At 44.4% G+C, this 21309-nt stretch overlaps 1 protein-coding gene across 2 annotated transcripts in view; it reads left to right on the top strand.

Annotated features, from left to right (window-relative positions):
• The first annotated feature begins 645 nt into the window (after positions 1–645).
• HBS1L (HBS1 like translational GTPase) overlaps positions 646–21309 on the top strand; it is a 214779-nt gene continuing 194115 nt past the window's right edge. Inside the window, exon 1 of one of the 2 annotated variants that reach the window (XM_073627319.1) lies at positions 646–850. In XM_073627319.1, the coding sequence (XP_073483420.1) occupies positions 808–850 (43 nt within the window). In that variant the 5' untranslated portion in view covers positions 646–807. The remainder of the gene's footprint in view (positions 851–21309) is intronic. The other variant, XM_073627318.1, reaches the window with a different exon arrangement.

The following is a 21309-nucleotide window of genomic DNA, read 5'->3' as shown; positions in this document are numbered from 1 at the left end:
ATATATATTATATATATATATATATATATATATATATATATATATATATATATATATATATATATATATATATTTTTTTTTTTATTAAAATTCATTAAAGTGTATTTAAAAAAAAAAAATGCATTTGAAAAATCGCTGTGCAAATACCATAGGGCATAAAAAATGCAACAACCACCATTTTATTCTCTAGGGCCTCTGCGTAAAATAAAAAATATAATGTTTGTTTGGGGGTTCTGAGTAATTTTCTAGCTAAAAAAAAAAAAGATGATTTTTACATGTAGGAGAGAAATAACAGCATCGGACTGGGCGAGAAGTGATAATAAATAATAACCCTTTTGGGTTTAATACCAGTTTAATAAACAGATATAACGCAACATTTTCAATGCTATGTTTAACAGAGCAAACTGCAGTGAATACGAGAACTTCATTAACACGCATTTTGTAACATAACACACAAGCAATTGTTATTTTGTTTCACCTAATAAAACTAATAGGAGAAAAAAAAAGTCTGGGTTGGAGGTTTCATCCGTATAGTTACAGTATGTCTTCTCTAATGGTTTCCGCGGACCTATAGAGAAACGCGGGGAGTTTTGGTCTTCGACAACATGGCTTTCGCTTTAACACGTGTATTTCCTTGGGAGACAATATTGAGCGTATGTGTCAATGTTAGGTGGTTCTCTAGCGGCGGGTTCTCTTAGTGCGGCACTGTAGGCTCGGTGGCGGAGTCGTGGCACCGGTGGAAGTGTGTACAGAGAGATGACGTGCAGGTGGTGAGGGCGGAGTGATCGGCACGTAGCAGCGGGGAACATGGCGAGACACCGGAACGTGCGGGGGTACAACTATGATGAGGGTGAGGACATGAACGCGTGGCCCCTAAAGGGGGCGGGCTCACATAGGGGCCTTCGTCTACAATACATGGAGGCATATGGCAGGAGGAGAGCTACCCTCAGCTGTGCGTATAGGTCCAGAGCTACCCCAAGCTGTGTCTGTAGGGCCAGAGCTACCCCAAGCTGTGTCTGTAGGGCCAGAGCTACCCCAAGCTGTGTCTGTAGGGCCAGAGCTACCCCAAGCTGTGCGTGTAGGGCCAGAGCTACCCCTGCTATGCGTGTAGGGCCAGAGCTACCCCTAGCTGTGCGCGTCGGGCCAGAGCTCTACCCCCCCAGCTGTGCGCGTCGGGCCAGAGCTCTACCCCCCCCAGCTGTGCGCGTCGGGCCAGAGCTCTACCCCCCCAGCTGTGCGCGTCGGGCCAGAGCTCTACCCCCCCCCCAGCTGTGCGCGTCGGGCCAGAGCTCTACCCCCCCCCAGCTGTGCGCGTCGGGCCAGAGCTCTACCCCCCCAGCTGTGCGCGTCGGGCCAGAGCTCTACCCCCCCAGCTGTGCGGGTCGGGCCAGAGCTCTACCCCCCCCAGCTGTGCGCGTCGGGCCAGAGCTCTACCCCCCCCAGCTGTGCGCGTCGGGCCAGAGCTCTACCCCCCCCAGCTGTGCGCGTCGGGCCAGAGCTCTACCCCCCCCAGCTGTGCGCGTCGGGCCAGAGCTCTACCCCCCCCAGCTGTGCGCGTCGGGCCAGAGCTCTACCCCCCCCAGCTGTGCGCGTCGGGCCAGAGCTCTACCCCCCCCAGCTGTACGCGTCGGGCCAGAGCTCTACCCCCCCAGCTGTGCGTGTCGGGCCAGAGCTCTACCCCCCCCAGCTGTGCGCGTCGGGCCAGAGCTCTACCCCCCCAGCTGTGCGCGTCGGGCCAGAGCTCTACCCCCCCCCCAGCTGTGCGCGTCGGGCCAGAGCTCTACCCCCCCCAGCTGTGCGCGTCGGGCCAGAGCTCTACCCCCCCCAGCTGTGCGCGTCGGGCCAGAGCTCTACCCCCCCCAGCTGTGCGCGTCGGGCCAGAGCTCTACCCCCCCCAGCTGTGCGCGTCGGGCCAGAGCTCTACCCCCCCCAGCTGTGCGCGTCGGGCCAGAGCTCTACCCCCCCCAGCTGTGCGCGTCGGGCCAGAGCTCTACCCCCCCCAGCTGTGCGCGTCGGGCCAGAGCTCTACCCCCCCCAGCTGTGCGCGTCGGGCCAGAGCTCTACCCCCCCCCCAGCTGTGCGCGTCGGGCCAGAGCTCTACCCCCCCCAGCTGTGCGCGTCGGGCCAGAGCTCTACCCCCCCAGCTGTGCGCGTCGGGCCAGAGCTCTACCCCCCCCAGCTGTGCGCGTCGGGCCAGAGCTCTACCCCCCCCCAGCTGTGCGCGTCGGGCCAGAGCTCTACCCCCCCCAGCTGTGCGCGTCGGGCCAGAGCTCTACCCCCCCCAGCTGTGCGCGTCGGGCCAGAGCTCTACCCCCCCCCAGCTGTGCGCGTTGGGCCAGAGCTCTACCCCCCCCCAGCTGTGCGCGTCGGGCCAGAGCTACCCTGAGACTGGGATGGGGGAGCAGCAAATGGGAATAGTTCCTGGCTGCCTAGTGACTCCTCTGATTGTAGAGGGTGCTGTGTGTAGTCACAAGACTCTTTATATTGTATGTGGACATTATAATCATCAATATGGCTGATTTTATGTTTTTGGGCCAGTGGTGTGCAAAAACTAACACCAGTGAACCAGAAAAGTACACACAAAAATATATGTACACTGGGGTGTGTCATATGGTCCCCTCCTGAGGAGGAAGGACCCGTCCCTGACCCCCCCAACCCTGGGCACCTTATTCCTATCAGGGGTACGGCACACTGGTCCACCTAGCTAAAAGGCCTGGCAGACCTCTCTCCTTGTGATCAGCCTAACCACTAAGTACTCGTATATCTGTTACTTTTTTGCTCATTTATCCAGTGTAAACACACTGATAAGGCCAAAGCTGGCCATACATTATACAATTTTCATATTAAAATTCCTTTAGATTTACATTTAACTTCAGTGGATATAAAAAATCTACACGTCCCGGTTAAAATGTCAGGTTTCTGTGATGTAAAAAAAGATGAGACAAAAATCATTTTTAGAACTTTTTTTCACCTTTTAGTGCCGGTTCACACAGGGGTAGCTTCAAAGTCGTCTGACTCTGAAGACGCGGCTTGCAAAACAACTTCTGTATAGAAGTCAATGCAAGCTGCTCCAAAGTAGTACAGGAACCTTTTTCTAAGTCATCTTGAGTCGCTCCTATTAGAACGGTTCCATTGCAATGCATGGAGTGCGATTTGGTCGCCTGACAGGTCGCCCCTGTGTGAACTGGTACTTAATGTGACCTATAAACTGTACAACTCAATTGAACAACAAACTGAAATCTTTTAGGTGGAGGGAAATAAAAAAAATATGGTTGTGTAAGTGTGCACACCCTTAAACTAAAGCTGCACAATTCTGGCCAAAATGAGAATCACATAGTTTTATTCTAAGCAAAAAAAAAAAAAAAATCTACAGTGGTGACTGAAAGTATTCAGACCCCCTTACATTTTTCACTCTTCGTTATATTGCAGGCATTTGCTAAAATCATTTAAGTTAATTTTTTTTCCTCATTAATGTACACACAGCACCCCATATTGACAGAAAAACACAATTGTTGACATTTTTGCAGATTTATTTAAAAAGAAAAACTGAAATATCACATGGTCCTAAGTATTCAGACCCTTTGCTGTGACACTCATATATGTAACTCAGGTGCTGTCCATTTCTTCTGATCATCCTTGAGATGGTTCTACACCTTCATTTGAGTCCAGCTGTGTTTGATTATACTGATTGGACTTGATTAGGAAAGCCACACACCTGTCTATATAAGACCTTGCAGCTCACAGTGCATGTCAGAGCAAATGAGAATCATGAGTTCAAAGGAACTGCCTGAAGAGCTCAGAGACAAATTTGTGGCAAGGCACAGATCTGGCCAAGGTTACAAAAAAAAATTCTGCTGCACTTAAGGTTCCTAAGAGCACAGTGGCCTCCATAATCCTTAAATGGAAGACGTTTGGGACGACAAGAGCTGGCCGTCCGGCCAAACTGAGCTATCAGGGGAGAAGAGCCTTGGTGAGAGAGGTAAAGAAGAACCCAAAGATCACTGTGGCTGAGCTCCAGAGATGCAGTTGGGAGATGGGAGAAAGTTGTAGAAAGTCAACCATCACTGCAGCCCTCCACCAGTCGGGGCTTTATGGCAGAGTGGCCCGACGGAAGCCTCTCAGCGCAAGACACATGAAAGCCTGCATGGAGTTTGCTAAAAAACACCTGAAGGACTCCAAGATGGTTAGAAATAAGATTCTTTGGTCTCATGAGACCAAGATAGAACTTTTTGGCCTTAATTCTAAGCATTATGTGTGGAGAAAACCAGGCACTGCTCATCACCTGTCCAATACAGTTCCAACAGTGAAGCATGGTGGTAGCAGCATCATGCTGTGGGGGTGTTTTTCAGCTGCAGGGACAGGACAACTGGTTGCAATCGAGGAAAAAATGAATGCGGCCAAGTACAAGGATATCCTGGACCAAAACCTTCTCCAGAGTGCTCAGGACCTCAGACTGGGCCGAAGGTTTACCTTCCAACAAGACAATGACCCTAAGCACACATGTAAAATAATGAAGGGGTGGCTTCACAACAACTCCGTGACTGTTGTTGAGTGGCTCAGCCAGAGCCCTGACTTAAACCCAATTGAGCATCTCTGGAAAGACCTAAAAATGGCTGTCCAACAACGTTTACCATCCAACCTGACAGAACTGGAGAGTATCTGCAAGGAGGAATGGCAGAGGATCCCCAAATCCAGGTGTGAAAAACTTTTTGCAATCTTCCCAAAAAGACTCATGGCTGTATTAGATCAAAAGGGTGCTTCTACTAAATACTGAGCAAAGGGTCTGTATACTTAGGACCATGTGGTATTTCAGTTTTTCTTTTTTAATAAATCTGCAAAAATGTCAACAATTCTGTGTTTTTCTGTCAATATGGGGTGCTGTGTGTACATTAATGAGGAAAAAAAATGAAGTTAAATGATTTTAGCAAATGGCTGCAATATAACAAAGAGTGAAAAATTTAAGGGGGTCTGAATACTTTCCGTCCCCACTGTACATTCATCACTCGCAGCTGTGGTAAAAATCCCATGTGAGTGAGGCCTTAGGCTACGCTCACAGTAGCCTCCTGTGTTTAAGTTATTTAAAACGGTAGTAAACAGCCAGAAAAACAAATTAGCAAATTATGACAGACTTAACTGTACACAAAGCCCTCTAGCACAGCACTGTCATGGCTCCCCGACGCTGCCATCTTCACTCGGTCTTTCTTCCGGGTTTGTGAGCTCCAGCTGTATGAGTGGCTGGAGCCACGATGACGTCACTCCTGTGCTTTCGCGCGGGAGCCCTGAAGGTCTGGCAAGGTATGCTGTCCCTTCACAGCGTATGCGTCGATGAAGTCACCGGCTGTATGTTGTGTGAATATCTCTTAAAAGTTTAGGAGATATTCACTGTACCTACAGGTAAGCCCTATTATAGGCATACCTGTAGGTACAAGTTCAAAAGTGGAGTTTAATTGCACTTTAAAGCCAACATTTTTTGTTGGGATGCAGCATCATACACATTAGATGTGTGTAATGATGTTTATCCTATTTATTTGTTAGAGAAAATATGTGCCACCTGCCCCTTCCCTTCTGCCCTCTCCACCATTCACTGAGCTGGTATTACTACATTCCTACAGTGCATTGTGTTCCGTGAATGGACAGAGGAGATCCTGTCATTCAACTGCTACCCCTCCAGTCACAGGCTGTGCTGCATTGTGGGACAGTGATAGGAGTTCTGTGACTGGCGGAGAGGGCAGAAGGGGACGGGCGAGTGACACAACTACTCATAGTAGCAGCGGCAACTGTTATCTCTCACAGTGCTGGAAACCTGAGGGCCTTATCTGACAGCTGTAAAGGACACAGTGCAGGGAAAATATTTCAACAGAAGCAGCTATCTGCAGGTGTACTAAACTTCAAATGCAGGAAAATTATCTTGGAAGTTTAAATAAACTTTGTACTTTCCAGATCAAGCTTCTCTGTATAGATTTAGATGTTTAATTACACTTAAAAGCATATACATGTTTACATGTGTTAAAATGCATTCAGAGTATACAGTTGTGCTTATAAGTTTACATATCCTGGCAGAATTTATGATTTCTTGGCCATTTTTCAGAGAATATGAATGATAACACAAAAACTAGTGTTTGGCTGAATCCATTTATTATCAATCAACTGTGTTTACTCTTTTTTTTAAATCATAATCACAACAGAAACTACCCAAATGAGCCTGATCAAAAGTTTACATACCCTGGTGATTTTGGCCTGATAACATGCACACAAATTGACACAAAGTGGTTTGAATGGCTATTAAAGGTAACCATCCTCACCTGTGATCTGTTTACTTTTAATTAGTGTGTGTGTAAAAGGTCAGTGAGTTTCTGAACTCCTGACAGAACCTTGCATCCTTAATCCAGTGTTGCACTGACGTTTCTGGATTCTGAGTCATGGGGAAAGCAAAAGAATTGTCAAAGGATCTGCGGGAAAAGTTAGTTGAACTGTATAAAACAGGTAAGGGATATATAAAAAAAAAAAGATTTCCAATCAGCAGTGTTCAAACTTTAACCAAGAAGTGGAAAATGAGGGGTTCAGTTGAAACTGAACCACGGTCAAGTAGACCAACTAAAATTTCAGCCACAACTGCCAGGAAAATTGTTCGAGATGCAAAGAAAAATCCACAAATAACTACAAGTGAAATACAAGAGTCTCTGAAAACATGTGGTGTGGCTGTTTCAAGATGCACAATAACGAAGCACTTGAAGTAAGATGGGCTGCATGCTCGAGTCGCCAGAAGAAAGCCATTACTACGCAAATTCCACAAAGTATCCCACGCACAATACACCAAACAGTACAGAGACGAGCCTCAAATCTTTTGGCGCAAAGTCATTTGGAATGATGAGACCAAAATTGTGCTTTTTGGTCACAACCATAAACACTACATTTGGAGAGGAGTCAACAAGGCCTATGATGAAAGTTACACCATTACTACTGTGAAACACGGAGGTGGATCGCTGATGTATGAGTTACTACAAAGGCACAGGAGATTTGGTCAAAATTGATGGCAGGATGAATGCAGTATGTTATCAAAAAATACTGGAGGAACATTTGCATTCATCAGCCAGGAAGCTGCGTATGGGACATACTTGGACATTCCAACATGACAATGATCCAAAACACAAGGTCAAGTCGACCTGTCATTGGCTACAGCAGAATAAAGGGAAGGTTCTGGAGTGGCCATCTGTCTCCTGACCTCAATATCATTGAGCCACTCTGGGGAAATCTCAAACGTGCAGTTCATGCAAGACAGCCCAAAAATTTACAGGAACTGGAGCCTTTTTGCCAAGACGAATGGGCAGCTTTACCATCTGAGAAGATAAAGAGCCTTATCCACAACTACCACAAAAGTTGTCTTCAAGCTGTCATTGATGTTAAAGGGGGCAAAACACGGTATTAAGAACTAGGGTATGTAAACTTTTGATCAGGGTCATTTGGGTAGTTTCTGTTGCCATTATGATTCAAAGAGTAAACACAGTTGAATAAATGGCTTCAGCCAAATGCTAACCATGAGTGAAAGAAAAGTTTTTGTGTTATTCATATTGTCTGAAAAATGGAGAAGAAATCATAAATTCTGCGGGGGTATGTAACCATATGAGCACAACTGTATAATCTTCCCCTGGACACACAGAATTCTGTTTTCTCTAAATGTAGCTAAACTGACCACATTTAAAAGCAGGTAAACGCCTAGAGTAGTATGAATTATCCACTTATTGACTGCCCCATAACAGATTTACTGTGTATATGTATATGTGTGTGCGTGTGATTCTGCACTCCTGCATAGGAGCATGCACGCTCCGTTTCTGCTGTGATTCGTCACAGGAGATGCCGATCACTGGGTCGCCAGCACCCGCTGATCGTCCAGGAGAGGCACAAGATGGAGCTCTGCCTATGTAAACAAGGCAGAGCTCCATCCTGTTAACACTGGCTAGGCACACAATTGACCCTTTTATCGCTCTAGATGTTTAATCCCTTCCCAGCCAGTGTCAGTACAGTGACCTTACATATTTTTTGCACTGATCACTGTGTTAAAGTCACTGGTTCACGCAAAGTGTCAGACTGCCCACCACAATATCGCATTCCTGTTATAAGTCGCTGATCGCCACCATCACTAGCGTAAATAAAAATTCCAGTATATATCTTGTATGTATATATCCCATAGCTTGTAGACGCTATAACTTTTGCGCAAACCCTTCAATATACGCTTATTTGGATTTTGTTTTACCAAAAACACGTAGCAGAATACGTATTGGACTAAATTTATGAAGAAATTTGGTCTATTTGGATATATTTTATAACAGAGTATATAAGTCTATGTGTGTGTGTGTGTATATATATATATATATATATATATATATATATATATATATATATATAATATAATGTGTGTGTATGTGTGTGTGTGTGTGTATGTGTATATATATATATATATATATATATATATTTTAATTTTTTTTTTTTTCTGTAAAATTGTTGGTATTTCTTTTCTATAGCACAAACGTAACCTAGTGGTGATCAAATACCACCAAAAGAAAGCTCTATATGTGGGGAAAAAAATAACATAAATTTAATTTGTGTACAGCGATGCATGATCGCGCAATTGTTCGTTAAAGTAACGCAGTGCCATAAACCAAAAAATTGCCTGGTCATGAAGGGATAAATCTTCCAGAGGTCAAATGGTTAAACCATTAAAAATCATTACATGTTACCTCAGAGATCATTAAAAAATTCAGAGCTAATAGGGAATGGAAACTTAGGAAAAGTGAACTGGTGGCTACAGATGCTGAGGTGGAATATGTCAGGAATTCATCCTCCTCTAACGTTAGGGCAGTGTTTCTCAACTCCAGTCCTCAAGGCGCCCCAACAGGTCATGTTTTCAGGATTTCCCTCAGATAAAACAGCTGTGGTAGTTACTAAGGCAGTGAAACTGATCAAATCACCTGTGCAAAATAATGGAAAGCCTGAAAACACGACCTGTTGGGGCGCCTTGAGGACTGGAGTTGAGAAACACTGCGTTAGGGTATGGAGGGACTTAGCCTGACAACTTAATGGTACTGGTTGAAAAAAAACACAAAAAAATTACTTTATCAATCCCAACGCATTTTTGAATATGGCGATAAGAACAGTAAACTGCTGGCTTATTTAGCTCACTCTTAACATGCCCCTGTTTCTATTCCTCGCATATATGATGCACACCAAATTTTTTGTACATCTCCAGATGATTTAGCGAATGCATTCCTCCAATTCTACTCCCCCTATACTCCTCTTCTGTGAGTTACAAAATAGCAGAGGTACAGAGGTATTTAGAACAAATTTCACTTACTGCTCTGTCCCAGGAGGCAGCAACATAACTAGATCTCCCCCTATCTGTGCCAGAGATAGAAGCAGGGATGCACTCTCTACACCCTAACAACACCTCAGGGTTGGACAGATATCCGGTAGAATAGTATTGTACTTACCAGGCATTTTTTGCACAAAAATTATTGGAGGTTTACCGTATATACTCGAGTATAAGTCGAGGCCCCTAATTTACCACAAAAAACTGGGAAAAACTTATTGACCCGTATAAGCCGAGGGTGAGAAATGCAGCAGCTACTGTAAGTGGAAAAAGAGGGTCAGCAATGCCCATCTGCAGCTACATGTGTCCTGTGCATGTGTCCTGTACATGTGTATGTGTCCCTGTGTCCTGTACATGTGTATGTGTCCCTGTGCAACCTCCCTGTGGCGATCTCCATCCTCTGATCAGCGTGTGATAATACACTTCGGCGACCATTCCACTGTTCAACTCAGCAGTCAGCCTATCACGGACATTCTCTCATTCTCATACCACGGATGAGGATGAGAGAATGTCCGTGATAGGCTGTACACTGACTGCTGGGAAATGGAGTGTTCAGCCTATCACAGATAAGCAGGAGGCACGGCTTTTGAAAGCTGGAATAGCCTCCGAACGGTATTATCACACGCCGGCCGCCGTCTGTATGACACGCTGATCATGCAGACAGACGGCGGTGACTCGAGTATAAGTCCCGAGTATATACGATATATGGATGATTTTGATAAGGGTATACTCCCAGACTTTTCCAGAGAGGCTTTGATAGTTCTAAACTGCACAAGGACCACAATTTTTGTGAGTCCTATCGCCCTATCTCACTAATTAATGTTGATGCCAAAATACTGGCCAAACTCCTTGCTAGATGGCTGAATAAGGTGATGGCTTCCACTATTAACCCAGACCAGGCCGGTTTTATACCAATGCGATCCATGGCTAATAATCTGCTTAGATTATTTGCGATCCTGCAGTCTGAAGGACCTGAATTGTTGTCTCCTTTGATACACATAAGGCTTTTGACTCTATTAAGTGGCCTTATCTAATGGCAGTCCTTGTGGGTTTTGGGCCTAAATTTATAGCTTGGGTAAAATTACTATATGCTAGTCCCTTGGCCCGTTTTTGAGAGTAAATATGATTATAACTGACACCTTTGTAATAGTTCGAGGCACACGACAGTGGTGTCCATTGTCACACCTGCTGCTTGACGATGCTATAGAGCCACTGGCGGCCATGATTAGAGCAGACCAGACAGTTAAAGGTTGTTGGATAAATGCCCTGGAGAGAAAACCTCCTTGTATGCAGATGTTATGCTGCTGTACTTGGAGGATGATGGTGCATCCTTGAACCAAGCACTGAGTATAATCTCCAGTTTTGGTACTTACTCCGGTTTATAAAGTTAATTGTAGTAAATCAATCGTCTTCCCAATATTTGCCCCTACGATACCCCCGGATATTCCTCTAAAGGTGGTCAATAAATTCTAATACTTGGTAGTGGAGATCCAATTGTCTTTGAGTACCTATATCTCCTATAATCTTACCCCTCTGGTGACTCGTCTGAAAACCGATTTGCAGACTTGGTCCAAGTTACCTCTTAACCACTTCAGCCCCGGAAGGATTTACTCCCTTAATGACCAGAGCACTTTTTACAATTTGGCACTGCGTCGCTTTAACTGCTAATTGCACGGTCATGCAATGCTGTACCCAAACGAAATTTGTGTCCTTTTCTTCCCACAAATAGAGCTTTCTTTTGATGGTATTTGATCACCTCTGCCGTTTTTTGTGCTATAAACGGAAAAAGACTGAAAATTTTGAAAAAAAATGATATTATCTACTTTTTGTTAAAAACAAAATCCAATAAACTCAATTTTAGTCATACATTTAGGCCAAAATGTATTCGGCCACATGTCTTTGGTAAAAAAAGTCAATAAGTGTATATTTATTGGTTTGCGCAAAAGTTATAGCGCCTACAAACTAGGGTACATTTTCTGGAATTTACACAGCCTTTAATTTATGACTGCCTATGTCATTTCTTGAGGTGCTAAAATGGCAGGGCAGTACAACCCCCCCCCCCCAAATAACCCCATTTTGGAAGGTAGACACCCCAAGGAATTTGCTGACAGGCATGTTGAGCCCATTGAATATTATTTTTTTTTGTCCCAAGTGATTGAATAATGACAAAAAAAAAAAAAAAAAAATTACAAAAAGTTGTCACTAAATGATATATTGCTCACACAGGCCATGGGCATATGTGGAATTGCACCCCAAAATATATTCAGCTACTTCTCCTGAGTACGGGGATACCACATGTGTGGGACTTTTTGGGAGCCTAGCCGCGTACGGGGGCCCCGAAAACCAATCACTGCCTTCAGGATTTCTAAGGGTGTAAATTTTTGATTTTACTCCTCACTACCTATCACAGTTTTGAAGGCCAAAACTAAACCTCTCAGCAATACCTCTATACCTCTCAGCAAATAGCTTGGGGTGTCTATTTTCCAAAATGGGGTCATTTGGGGGGTTTTGTGCCACCTGGGCATTCCGTGGCCTCCGAAACTGTGATAGGCAGTGAGGAGTGAAATCAAAAATTTAAGCCCTTAGAAAGCCTGAAGGCGGTGCTTGGTTTTCAGGGTGCCGTACGAGGGTAGGCTCCAAAAAAGTCTCACACATGTGGTATCCCCATACTCAGGAGAAGCAACAAAATGTATTTTGGGGTGTAATTTCACATATTCCCATGGCATGTTTGAGCAATATATCATTTAGCGACAACTTTGTGCAAAAAAAAAAAAAATTGTCTCTTTCCCGCAACTTGTGTCACAATATAAAATATTCCATGGCCTTGACATGCCTCTCAGCAAATAGCTTGGGGTGTCTACTTTCCAAAATGGGGTCATTTGGGGGGGGTTTGAACTGTCCTGGCATTTTATGCACAACATTTAGAAGCTTATATCACACGTCACCCACTCTTCTAACCACTTGAAGACAAAGCCCTTTCTGACACTTTTTGTTACATGAAAAAATTTTTTTTTTGCAAGAAAATTACTATGAACCCCCAAACATTATATATTTTTTTTAAAGCAAATGCCCTACAGATTAAAATGGTGGGTGTTTCATTTTTTTTTTTTTTCACACAGTATTTGCGCAACGATTTTTCAAACACATTTTTTGGGGAAAAACACACTTTTTAAAATTTTAATGCACTAAAACACACTATATTGCCCAAATGTTTGATGAAATAAAAAAGATGATCTTAGGCCGAGTACATGGATACCAAACATGACATGCTTTAAAATTGCGCACAAACGTGCAGTGGCAACAAAATAAATACATTTTAAAAGTCTTTACAGGTTACCACTTTAGATTTACAGAGGTCTACTGCTAAAATTACTGCCCTCGATCTGACCTTCGCGGTGATACCTCACATGCATGGTGCAATTGCTGTTTACATTTGACGCCAGATCAACGCTTGCGTTCACCTTAGCGCGAGAGCAGGCGGGGACAGGGGTGCTTTTTTTCTTTCTTTTTTCTTTATTATTTTTTTGCTTTTTTATCTTATTTTTAAACTGTTCCTTTCATTTTTATTTTTTTTAATCATTTTTATTGTTATCTCAGGGAATGTAAATATCCCCTATGATAGCAATAGGTAGTGACAGGTACACTCTTTTGAAAAAATTGGGGTCTATTAGACCTTAGATTTCTCCTCTGCCCTCAAAGCATAAAATGCTCGTAGCTTCCGGTTTCTTAGGCCATAGAGATGTTTGGAGCCACTCTGGTCTCTGATCAGCTCTATGGTCAGCTGGCTGAATCACCGGCTGCATTCTCAGGTTCCCTGTTGAGACAGGAGAGACAGAGAAAAACACGGAAGATGGTGGGGGAGGGGGGGCATTCCCTCCCACTGCTTGTAAAAGCAGTCTAGAGGCTAATTAGCCGCTAGGATTGCTTTTACATGAAAGCCCGACCGCTGGCTGAAAAGAATGATACCAAGATGATACCTAAACCTGCAGGCATCATTCTGGTATAACCACTCAAAGTCGTGAATGGCGTACCTGAAGACAAAAAAATGGTTAACAATAAAGCACAGTAAACGGTAAAGTATAAAAAATTGCATACCTGAAAAGCAAACATGATAAAACATAATAACAATAAAACATTGCAGAATAGAATACAGTAAAAAAGAGCAGAACAATAGAGAATAGAGAGAGAGAGAGAGAGAGAACAATAAAACAACTATTTTTTTTATTTTATATTTGTTTGGTTTTTTTTTTTTTTTTTTTTTTTTACACTTTTTTTTGTAACTAACTTTTATAACTGTAACCGGTTCCAGGTTCGGGTCTCGCAAAATGCGATGGCATCTTGGGAGACCCTGTGAAAGTGTGCCTAGTCTGTGCAATGCTGTACCCTACGCTAATACTCAACTAGTGTATGGTAGCGTTCAAAACATTCACCAATGCAAAGACCAGGATTGTCAGGACAGGAGGGACAATAATAGCGGGTGTCACGCCTATATCTGCGCTTGCTGCAGACACCAACATCTTTTTTTGGGGGGGGTTCGTTGGGTAGGGGTACTCGGGAGGACATAAAGAAAATGCCTCTCATGCAGCCGACTGCATTTGGTTGGGGGATGTAAATGGGGGAAGTATGGGCGCTGCAGAAGTGGTGGGTTCCCAATTAGGATTGGTGAATGCAGCAGGAAGGGCATTATGGGCAAGACGGGCCTGTGTTTGTCTTCTTCTTGGTGGCAGCGGGACACTACTTGTGCTTGCCACCTCACCAGCTTGAACTGCACTTATGGGACTCGCCATGTCACCAAGTGTTACTGCAGTGCTGGTTTGACTACGACCGGGGTGTACTAGGCTGGTGCTTGCCAGTTCACCAAAACGCTACCAAAAAAACTGTTAGCGACCGCAGGGATCAGGCCTGACTGCGAACGCTGCAGTTATGCGTTTAGTGTTTTGTAAGTGACAGTGATCAATCGATACTGCACTTGGGTGGTCTGGGCTGGGCCGGGCGGAGGGGCAAAACGCAGGTGGTAGCAGGTATCTGGGCTGATCCCGCTAACACTGTGTTTTTGGGAACCCTAAACTGCTGGGGACGCTAGTATAGATCTGATCAGATCAGATATTGATCCGATCAGATATTATACCACTAAGGGAGGTGTACGGTGCGTGCGTGGGTGTTAGCGGTACTGGTGCTAACCTGACGCTGCCTGGGGCTGGTGCTTGCCAGTTCACCAAAATGCTACTAAAAAAACTGTTAGCGATCGCAGGGATCAGGCCTGACTCTGTGAATGCTGCAGTTATGCGTTTAGTGTTTTGTAAGTGACAGTGATCGATCGATACTGCACTTGGGTGGGCAGGGCTGGGCGGAGGGGCAAAACGCAGGTGCTAGCAGGTATCTGGGCTGATCCCACTAACGTTGCGTTTTTGGGAACCCTAAACTGCTGGGGACGCTAGTATAGATCTGATTGGATCAGATATCAATCCGTTCAGATACTATACCACTAAGGGAGGCGTATGCTGCTTACGTGGGTGTTAGCGGTACTGGCGCTAATCTGACGCTGCCTGGGGCGACGCATATCACCGCCGGGCGATCAGGGGGCTAAACCTTTATTCGGTAATAAACGGCGGGTGCCCTGACACTATAAAAAATAAACGAACTAACCAGCATCACCCGTAACACTTATACGCTGATCAGTGGTGAAAATATTTACCTCCCTAACTAGCGTCACCAGCGACACTAATACAGCGATCAGAAAAATGATCGCTTAGCGACACTGGTGACGGGGGGTGATCAAGGGGTAAATCTTTATTAGGGGGGGTTAGTGGGGTACCCTAGACCTAAAGGGGGCTAACAGTAACTGTCCTACCACAGTAACTGTCACAAACTGACACCATGCAGTAATTAAAAAAAAAAAAAAAAAACTGCTTGGTGTCAGTGTGACGGGGGGGGGGGGGGGAGGGGTGATTGGGGGGTGATCGGGGGGGGGGGGTCGGGTGTGTAATGTGTCTGCAGCAGCGCTTTGCAGGTGGTTTTAACCCTTTCTCGGCCGCTAGCAGGGGTAAAAGCACCCCGCTATCAGCCGAGCAGTGCAGCAAAATTGACGGTAAAGCGTCGTTAAAAATAGCGGCGCTTTACTGCTGATGCACCCACCGCTCCAGTGTGAAAGAAGCCTAAGGTGAAAAAACACGAGGGTTTACATCCCCTTTAAGTTGTTTGCACTGTAGGACTCGTGACAACGGTATTCTTTTCACTGGCTTGGAGAATACTTCCACTGATGTATCTTGAGAAACCGTATTTCTAGTTGGACAAATGTTTTTATTACGGTTATATAACTTTGTACTTTATGAGAATTGGATGATGTCATTATTGTTTTATTTTGTGAAACGTCAATAAATTTACCCATTAACTGACGGCTACAGCGCAGACATACTGTACTTTGCCGGGAGACGTCAATAGACGTCCTCCCGTGCCCGGGCAGCCTGCGTGCCCCGTGATTGGAGAGTCTGAGAATCGGCTGATCACAGATCAGAGTAAGGGGTCGATCCCGACCCCTCACCACGTGATCAGGTGTCAGCCAATGACAGCTGATCATGTGATGTAAACAGAGCCGGTAATCGGCTATGGTTTCTCCTCGCGCAGATAGTGTGAGGAGAAAAAAAAAAAGCCGATCACCGGCGACTCCCAGAGGGACATCAGTCCAGATCAAGGAGAGCTGCCGCCAGCTCATCTGTGCCACCGACTAGTGCCAACCAGCGCCACCTGCCAGTGCCTTAACAGTGCCACCCATCAGTGCCGCCTTATCTGTGCCCACCAGTGCCGCCTCATCAGTGCATATCAATGAAGGAGAAAAATTACCTGTTTGCAAAATTTTATAACAAACTATGAAACATGATTTTTTTTTTTCTTTCTTTTCCATCTTTTTTTGTTTAGCATAAAATAAAAACCCCAGCTGTGATTAAATACCACCAAAAGAAAGCTCTATTTGTGTAAAAAAAAATGCTAAAAATTTCATTTAGGTACAGTGTTGTATGACTGCACAATTGTCATTGAAAGTGCATCAGCGCTGAAAGCTGAAAATTGGTCTGGGCAGGAGGAGGGGTTTAAGTGCCCAGTAAGCAAGTGGTTCAAGAAAAAAAAAAAAAAAACATTACATGTATTTATATGCATTTATAAATGACTTGTAAACACACATAGTACCAATGTGAGTGAGACCTTGCTGTGAATAAAAATACACATTGTATTCTATAATTCCTCCTGTTTAAAATGATAATAAAAATATGATTCTGGTACAAAGTTAATTACAAATAAAGGCTTTTTTTTAAAAAAAATGCCTTTTTAATGTAACTTTAAAAATATTAACTAAAAAAACAAACAAACGTTTAAACATTTATAGTGATTGTAAATGTAAAAAACAAGCATGTTACACTTACATACTCTGTGCAATGATTTTGCACAGAGTAGCCTTGGTCTTCTTTTTCTGGGGTCCACGGACCGTGAACCTGGCTCCTCCTCCCCAGCTAAGTGCCGCCAAAGCAAGACTCTTGCTACGGGGCAGTTGTATAGGCTCAATCCTGAGCTGCACTGTGAGCTCAGCTGTCCATACACTCACACACACAGTGCAGATCAGATCCGCCCCCTCCTCACAGGCTGTGATTGACAGCAGCAGGACCCAATGGCTTTGGTTGCTGCCTTCATGACCACTGAGGGGAGAGAGAGAGAGAGAGAGAGCAAAGAGAGAGACTCTGCTCTTGGGCACAGTGCTGGATTGAGATCAGGCTCAGGTATGTATAAGAGGGGGGAGGGGGAGCTGCATTTAAAGTATTTTTTAGAATGCAAGGTAAAAAAACCTTCTACTGCTACAACCACTTTAAAAGGAAAAAAGAAAGTCGGCAGGAAAATTGTCTAAAGGGAAGGAGTTGATTCAGGTTGATTAAGGTAAACTAAGGGTTAATGAATTAAATAAAAACCCATTTAACCATCTCAATACAGTGTATTTTCACCCCCTTCCTGCCCAAGCCATTTTTCAGCTTTCAGCACTGTCACATTTTGAATGACAATTGCGCGGTCATACAACACTGTACCCAAATTAAATTTTTATTATTTTTTCCCCACAAATAGAGCTTTCTTTTGGTGGTATTTGATCACATCTGTGGTTTTTATTTTTTGCTCTATAAACAAAAGAGGGACAAGTTTGAAAAAAACACACAATTTTTTACTTTTTGCTATAATAAATATCCAATTTTTTTTTTTAAACAAATTTTTTCCTCAGTTTAGGGCGATATGTATTCTTCTACATATTTTTGGTAAAAAAAAAATCACAATAAGCGTATATTGATTGGTTTGCGCAAAAGTTATAGCGTCTGCAAAATAGGGGATAGATTTATAGCATTATTATTATTAATTAATTTTTTTTACTAGTAATGGCGGCGATCTGCGATTTTTATTGTGACTGCGATATTGTGGCGGACACATCGAACACTTTTGACACGTTTTTGGGACCATTCACATTTATACAGTGATCCGTGCTATAAAAATGCACTGATTACTGTATAAATGTGACTGACAGGGAAGGGGTTAACACTAGGGGGTGATCGAGGGGTTAAGTGTGTTCCTAGGGAATGTTTCTAACTGAAGGGGGAGGGGACTCGCAAGGGGAGGAGACCGATCGGTGTTGCTCTATACTGAGAACACACATCGGTTACAGTTCATTGAGGGAACCATGAGTGCCAACATGTACTGTGACATACTGAAGCAGAGCATGATCCCCTCCCTTCAGAGACTGCGCCGTAGGGCAGTATTCCAACATAACGACCCCAAACACTTTAAGATGACCACTGCCTTGCTAAAGAAGCTGAGGGTAAAGGTGATGGACTGGCCAAGCATGTCTCCAGACCTAAACCCTTTTGAGCATCTGTGGGGCATCCTCAAACGGATGGTGGAAGAGCACAAGGTCTCTAACATCCACCAGCTCCGTGATGTCGTCATGGAAGAGTGTTAGAGGACTCCAGTGGTAACCTGTGAAGCTCTGGTGAACTCCATGCCCAAGAGGGTTAAGGCAGTGCTCGAAAGTAATGGTGGCCACACAAAATATTGACACCAATTTGGACATTTTCACTTAGGGGTGTACTCACTTTTGTTGCCAGTGGTTTAGACATTAATGGCTGTTTGTTGAGTTATTTTGAGGGGACAGCAAAATTACACTGTTATACAAGCTGTACACTCACTACTTTACATTATAGCAAAGTGTAATTTCTTCAGCGTTGTCACATGAAAATATGTAATAAAATATTTACAAAAATGTGAGGGGTGTACTCACTTTTGTGAGATACTGTAACTGTGTGTGTGTATAAATATATAATAACATCTTTTTTTTTTTTTCATTTTCAAGCTATTTTACTGACATCATATGACATCATATGTCATCCCTTTTATTCTGCAGAGGAATGAAACAATGAATAAAACATGTAACAGTAATGTTGCTTTGTACCTCTGAAACCTATGTCTAAGGCTGGGTTCACACTAGTACGACACAACAGTCGTACGACTGTGGATCCGACTTTGCCCTGCGACTTGAAGTCTGACTTCCATCCGACTTCAATGAACGGGATCCGACTTTGATCCCGACAATACCAGGCCCTTTGTGTCTGATATGAATCTTGAAGGGGAACCCCACGCTAAAATAATAATTAAAAAAAAAAAAAAAAAAAAAGGCATAGAGTTCCCCCTCCCAAGCCCATACCAGACCCTTTAGTCTGGTATGGATTTTAAGGGGAAACACCACAAAACCCTCAAAAAATGGCATGGGGTCCCCCCAAAGTCCATACCAGACCCTTCAGTCTGGTATGGATTTTAAGGGGAAACACCACAAAACCCCCTAAAAAAGTCGTGGGTCCCCCCAAAATCCATACCAGACCCTTATCTGAACATGCAGCCCGGCAGGTCAGCAAAGGGGGTGGGGTCGAGCGAGCACCCCCCCGAACCATACCAGGCCACATGCCCTTAACATGGGGAGGGTGGATGCTTTGGGGGGCTTATCAGAATCTGGAAGCCCCCCCCCGATCCCGGCCCCCCCACACTATGTGAATGAGTATAAAGGTACATTTTTCCCCTACCCATTCACCTAAAAAAAAAATAAAAGTGTCAAAAATAAAAAACAGTACAAAAAGTTTTTGACAAAGTAATTTATTAAAGCAGCTTCGACGTCTATTCATCCTCCTGTTCTTCTCCCTTCGCTGATTACATCTTCCTCCGGTTTGGTTCGTCTTCTCCCTCTGCCTGTTCTTCTCTGTCCGCTTTCTTCTCCCTCTGTTCTTCCTCTGATCTTCTCCCGACGCTCTCTCCCGCTGTAATGCTAGGGCCGCTGTGTGCCATTACTTATATAGCCATGTGGCGTGGCCACCTGGTGATGTCATGCGGAGGCCCCGCCCCTTGTGACGTTACCACCCCATCACGTCCAGGGCGGTGACGTTACAAGGGGGCGGGGCCACTGGATGTCATACAAGAGGGCCACCCGAGAGCCCGAAGAGGAAACGGCGTACATTGGTTTGCGCAGTCGGACCGCCCTGCTGCAGTAAATATGTGGTGGGCGGTCCGGAAGCAGTTAACGGACAGCTAAGAGGCGATGTGTCGCCACAAATTGCTTGCTTTAAACTTGAAAAGCTTAAACCATCGCCCTGCAACTGTGTGCTTTGCCTATGGTTGCACTGCATCCCCATTCACTTAAATGGGTTGCCTTCGGTAGCGGTTCTGAGAAATGACCACACATAAAAACCCATTGAGGCATTGACTACACTAGACCGCTGAAGGTATGCTGTGATATCTGGCACCAAGCCGTCAGTAGTAGGTCCTTTAAGTCTTGTAAGTTGTGAGGGGTTGTGTTATTGTGGCTCTTCAATGGAATGGGCTTGTTTTCCAGCAGATCGCACAGATGCATACTTGAATTCATCAGACCACCTTCCATTGCTCCGTGGTCCAGTTCTAAAGCTCATATGTCCATTTTAGGTGCTTTTGTCTGTGGACATGGGTCAGAATGGGCACCCTGACCGGCCTGTGGCTACGCAGCCCCATTCACAACAAACTCTGATGCACTGTGTGTTATGACACCTTTCTATAGGAACCAGCATTACCTTTTACAACAGTTTGAGCTACAGTACAGTAGCTCTTCTAGTAATTGAACTACAAGGGCCAGCCTTTGCTCCCTATGTGCATCAGTGAGCCTTGACTGCCCATGGCCTTGCCATGAGTTCACAGGTTATTCTTCCTTGGACCATGTCACGGAACGTCCCACACTCCACTTGAGTGCTTCCGTCAGTATACCACTTCCTTATAGTCTGGATACAGATATCAGATATTCCAAATGCTTCCAAGCACAAAACAAGGCGACACTTGCTTAGATGCTAACATGAACTAACTTTATTTAGAATCAAAATTACAAGACTTTATATGCCGTTGGAACCTCCTCTAACAATACAACTGTAACCTAATTAACATGAGCTAGTTTACTAAATCATTTACCCAGACGAGGTGACTACGTCTCCTAGCTCATTGACTATTCAACACACATTACCATAAACATCAACACAGGGTTAATTAGAACAAACAACAATGAGTTGAATACCCTTAGAACCTGTGGTAAGCCAGACTAAACTCATTTACATTAAACACATTATAGCTGACATCAGACAGGTGAGATGGAGTTGATGACATTAGCATCTTCTCACAGTATGAGTCCCAACAGTATGACTCAGTCACTATTGCTACTATGGCAAATACAGGGTCCCCAGAGTCTGTGTGTCCTGGGGGACAAGGACCCGAAGCCAAAGTAACAACACCTCAAGGGTACCCCAAATGCCAGGGCCCATAATCTGTAGGCAAGAGGCTCACATTCAGTCCCCTCCAAAAGCCTCTATCCCGGGTGAGTCTGTCACAGACCACTTTTTGGTAGGTCCTGACCAATGCAG

The sequence above is a fragment of the Aquarana catesbeiana genome, linkage group LG04, assembly GCF_042186555.1.
Source record: "Aquarana catesbeiana isolate 2022-GZ linkage group LG04, ASM4218655v1, whole genome shotgun sequence".
Classification (NCBI taxonomy): domain Eukaryota; kingdom Metazoa; phylum Chordata; class Amphibia; order Anura; family Ranidae; genus Aquarana; species Aquarana catesbeiana.
The sequence above is the reverse complement of the archived record's forward strand: the minus strand, read 5'-3'. Positions and strand labels throughout refer to the sequence as shown.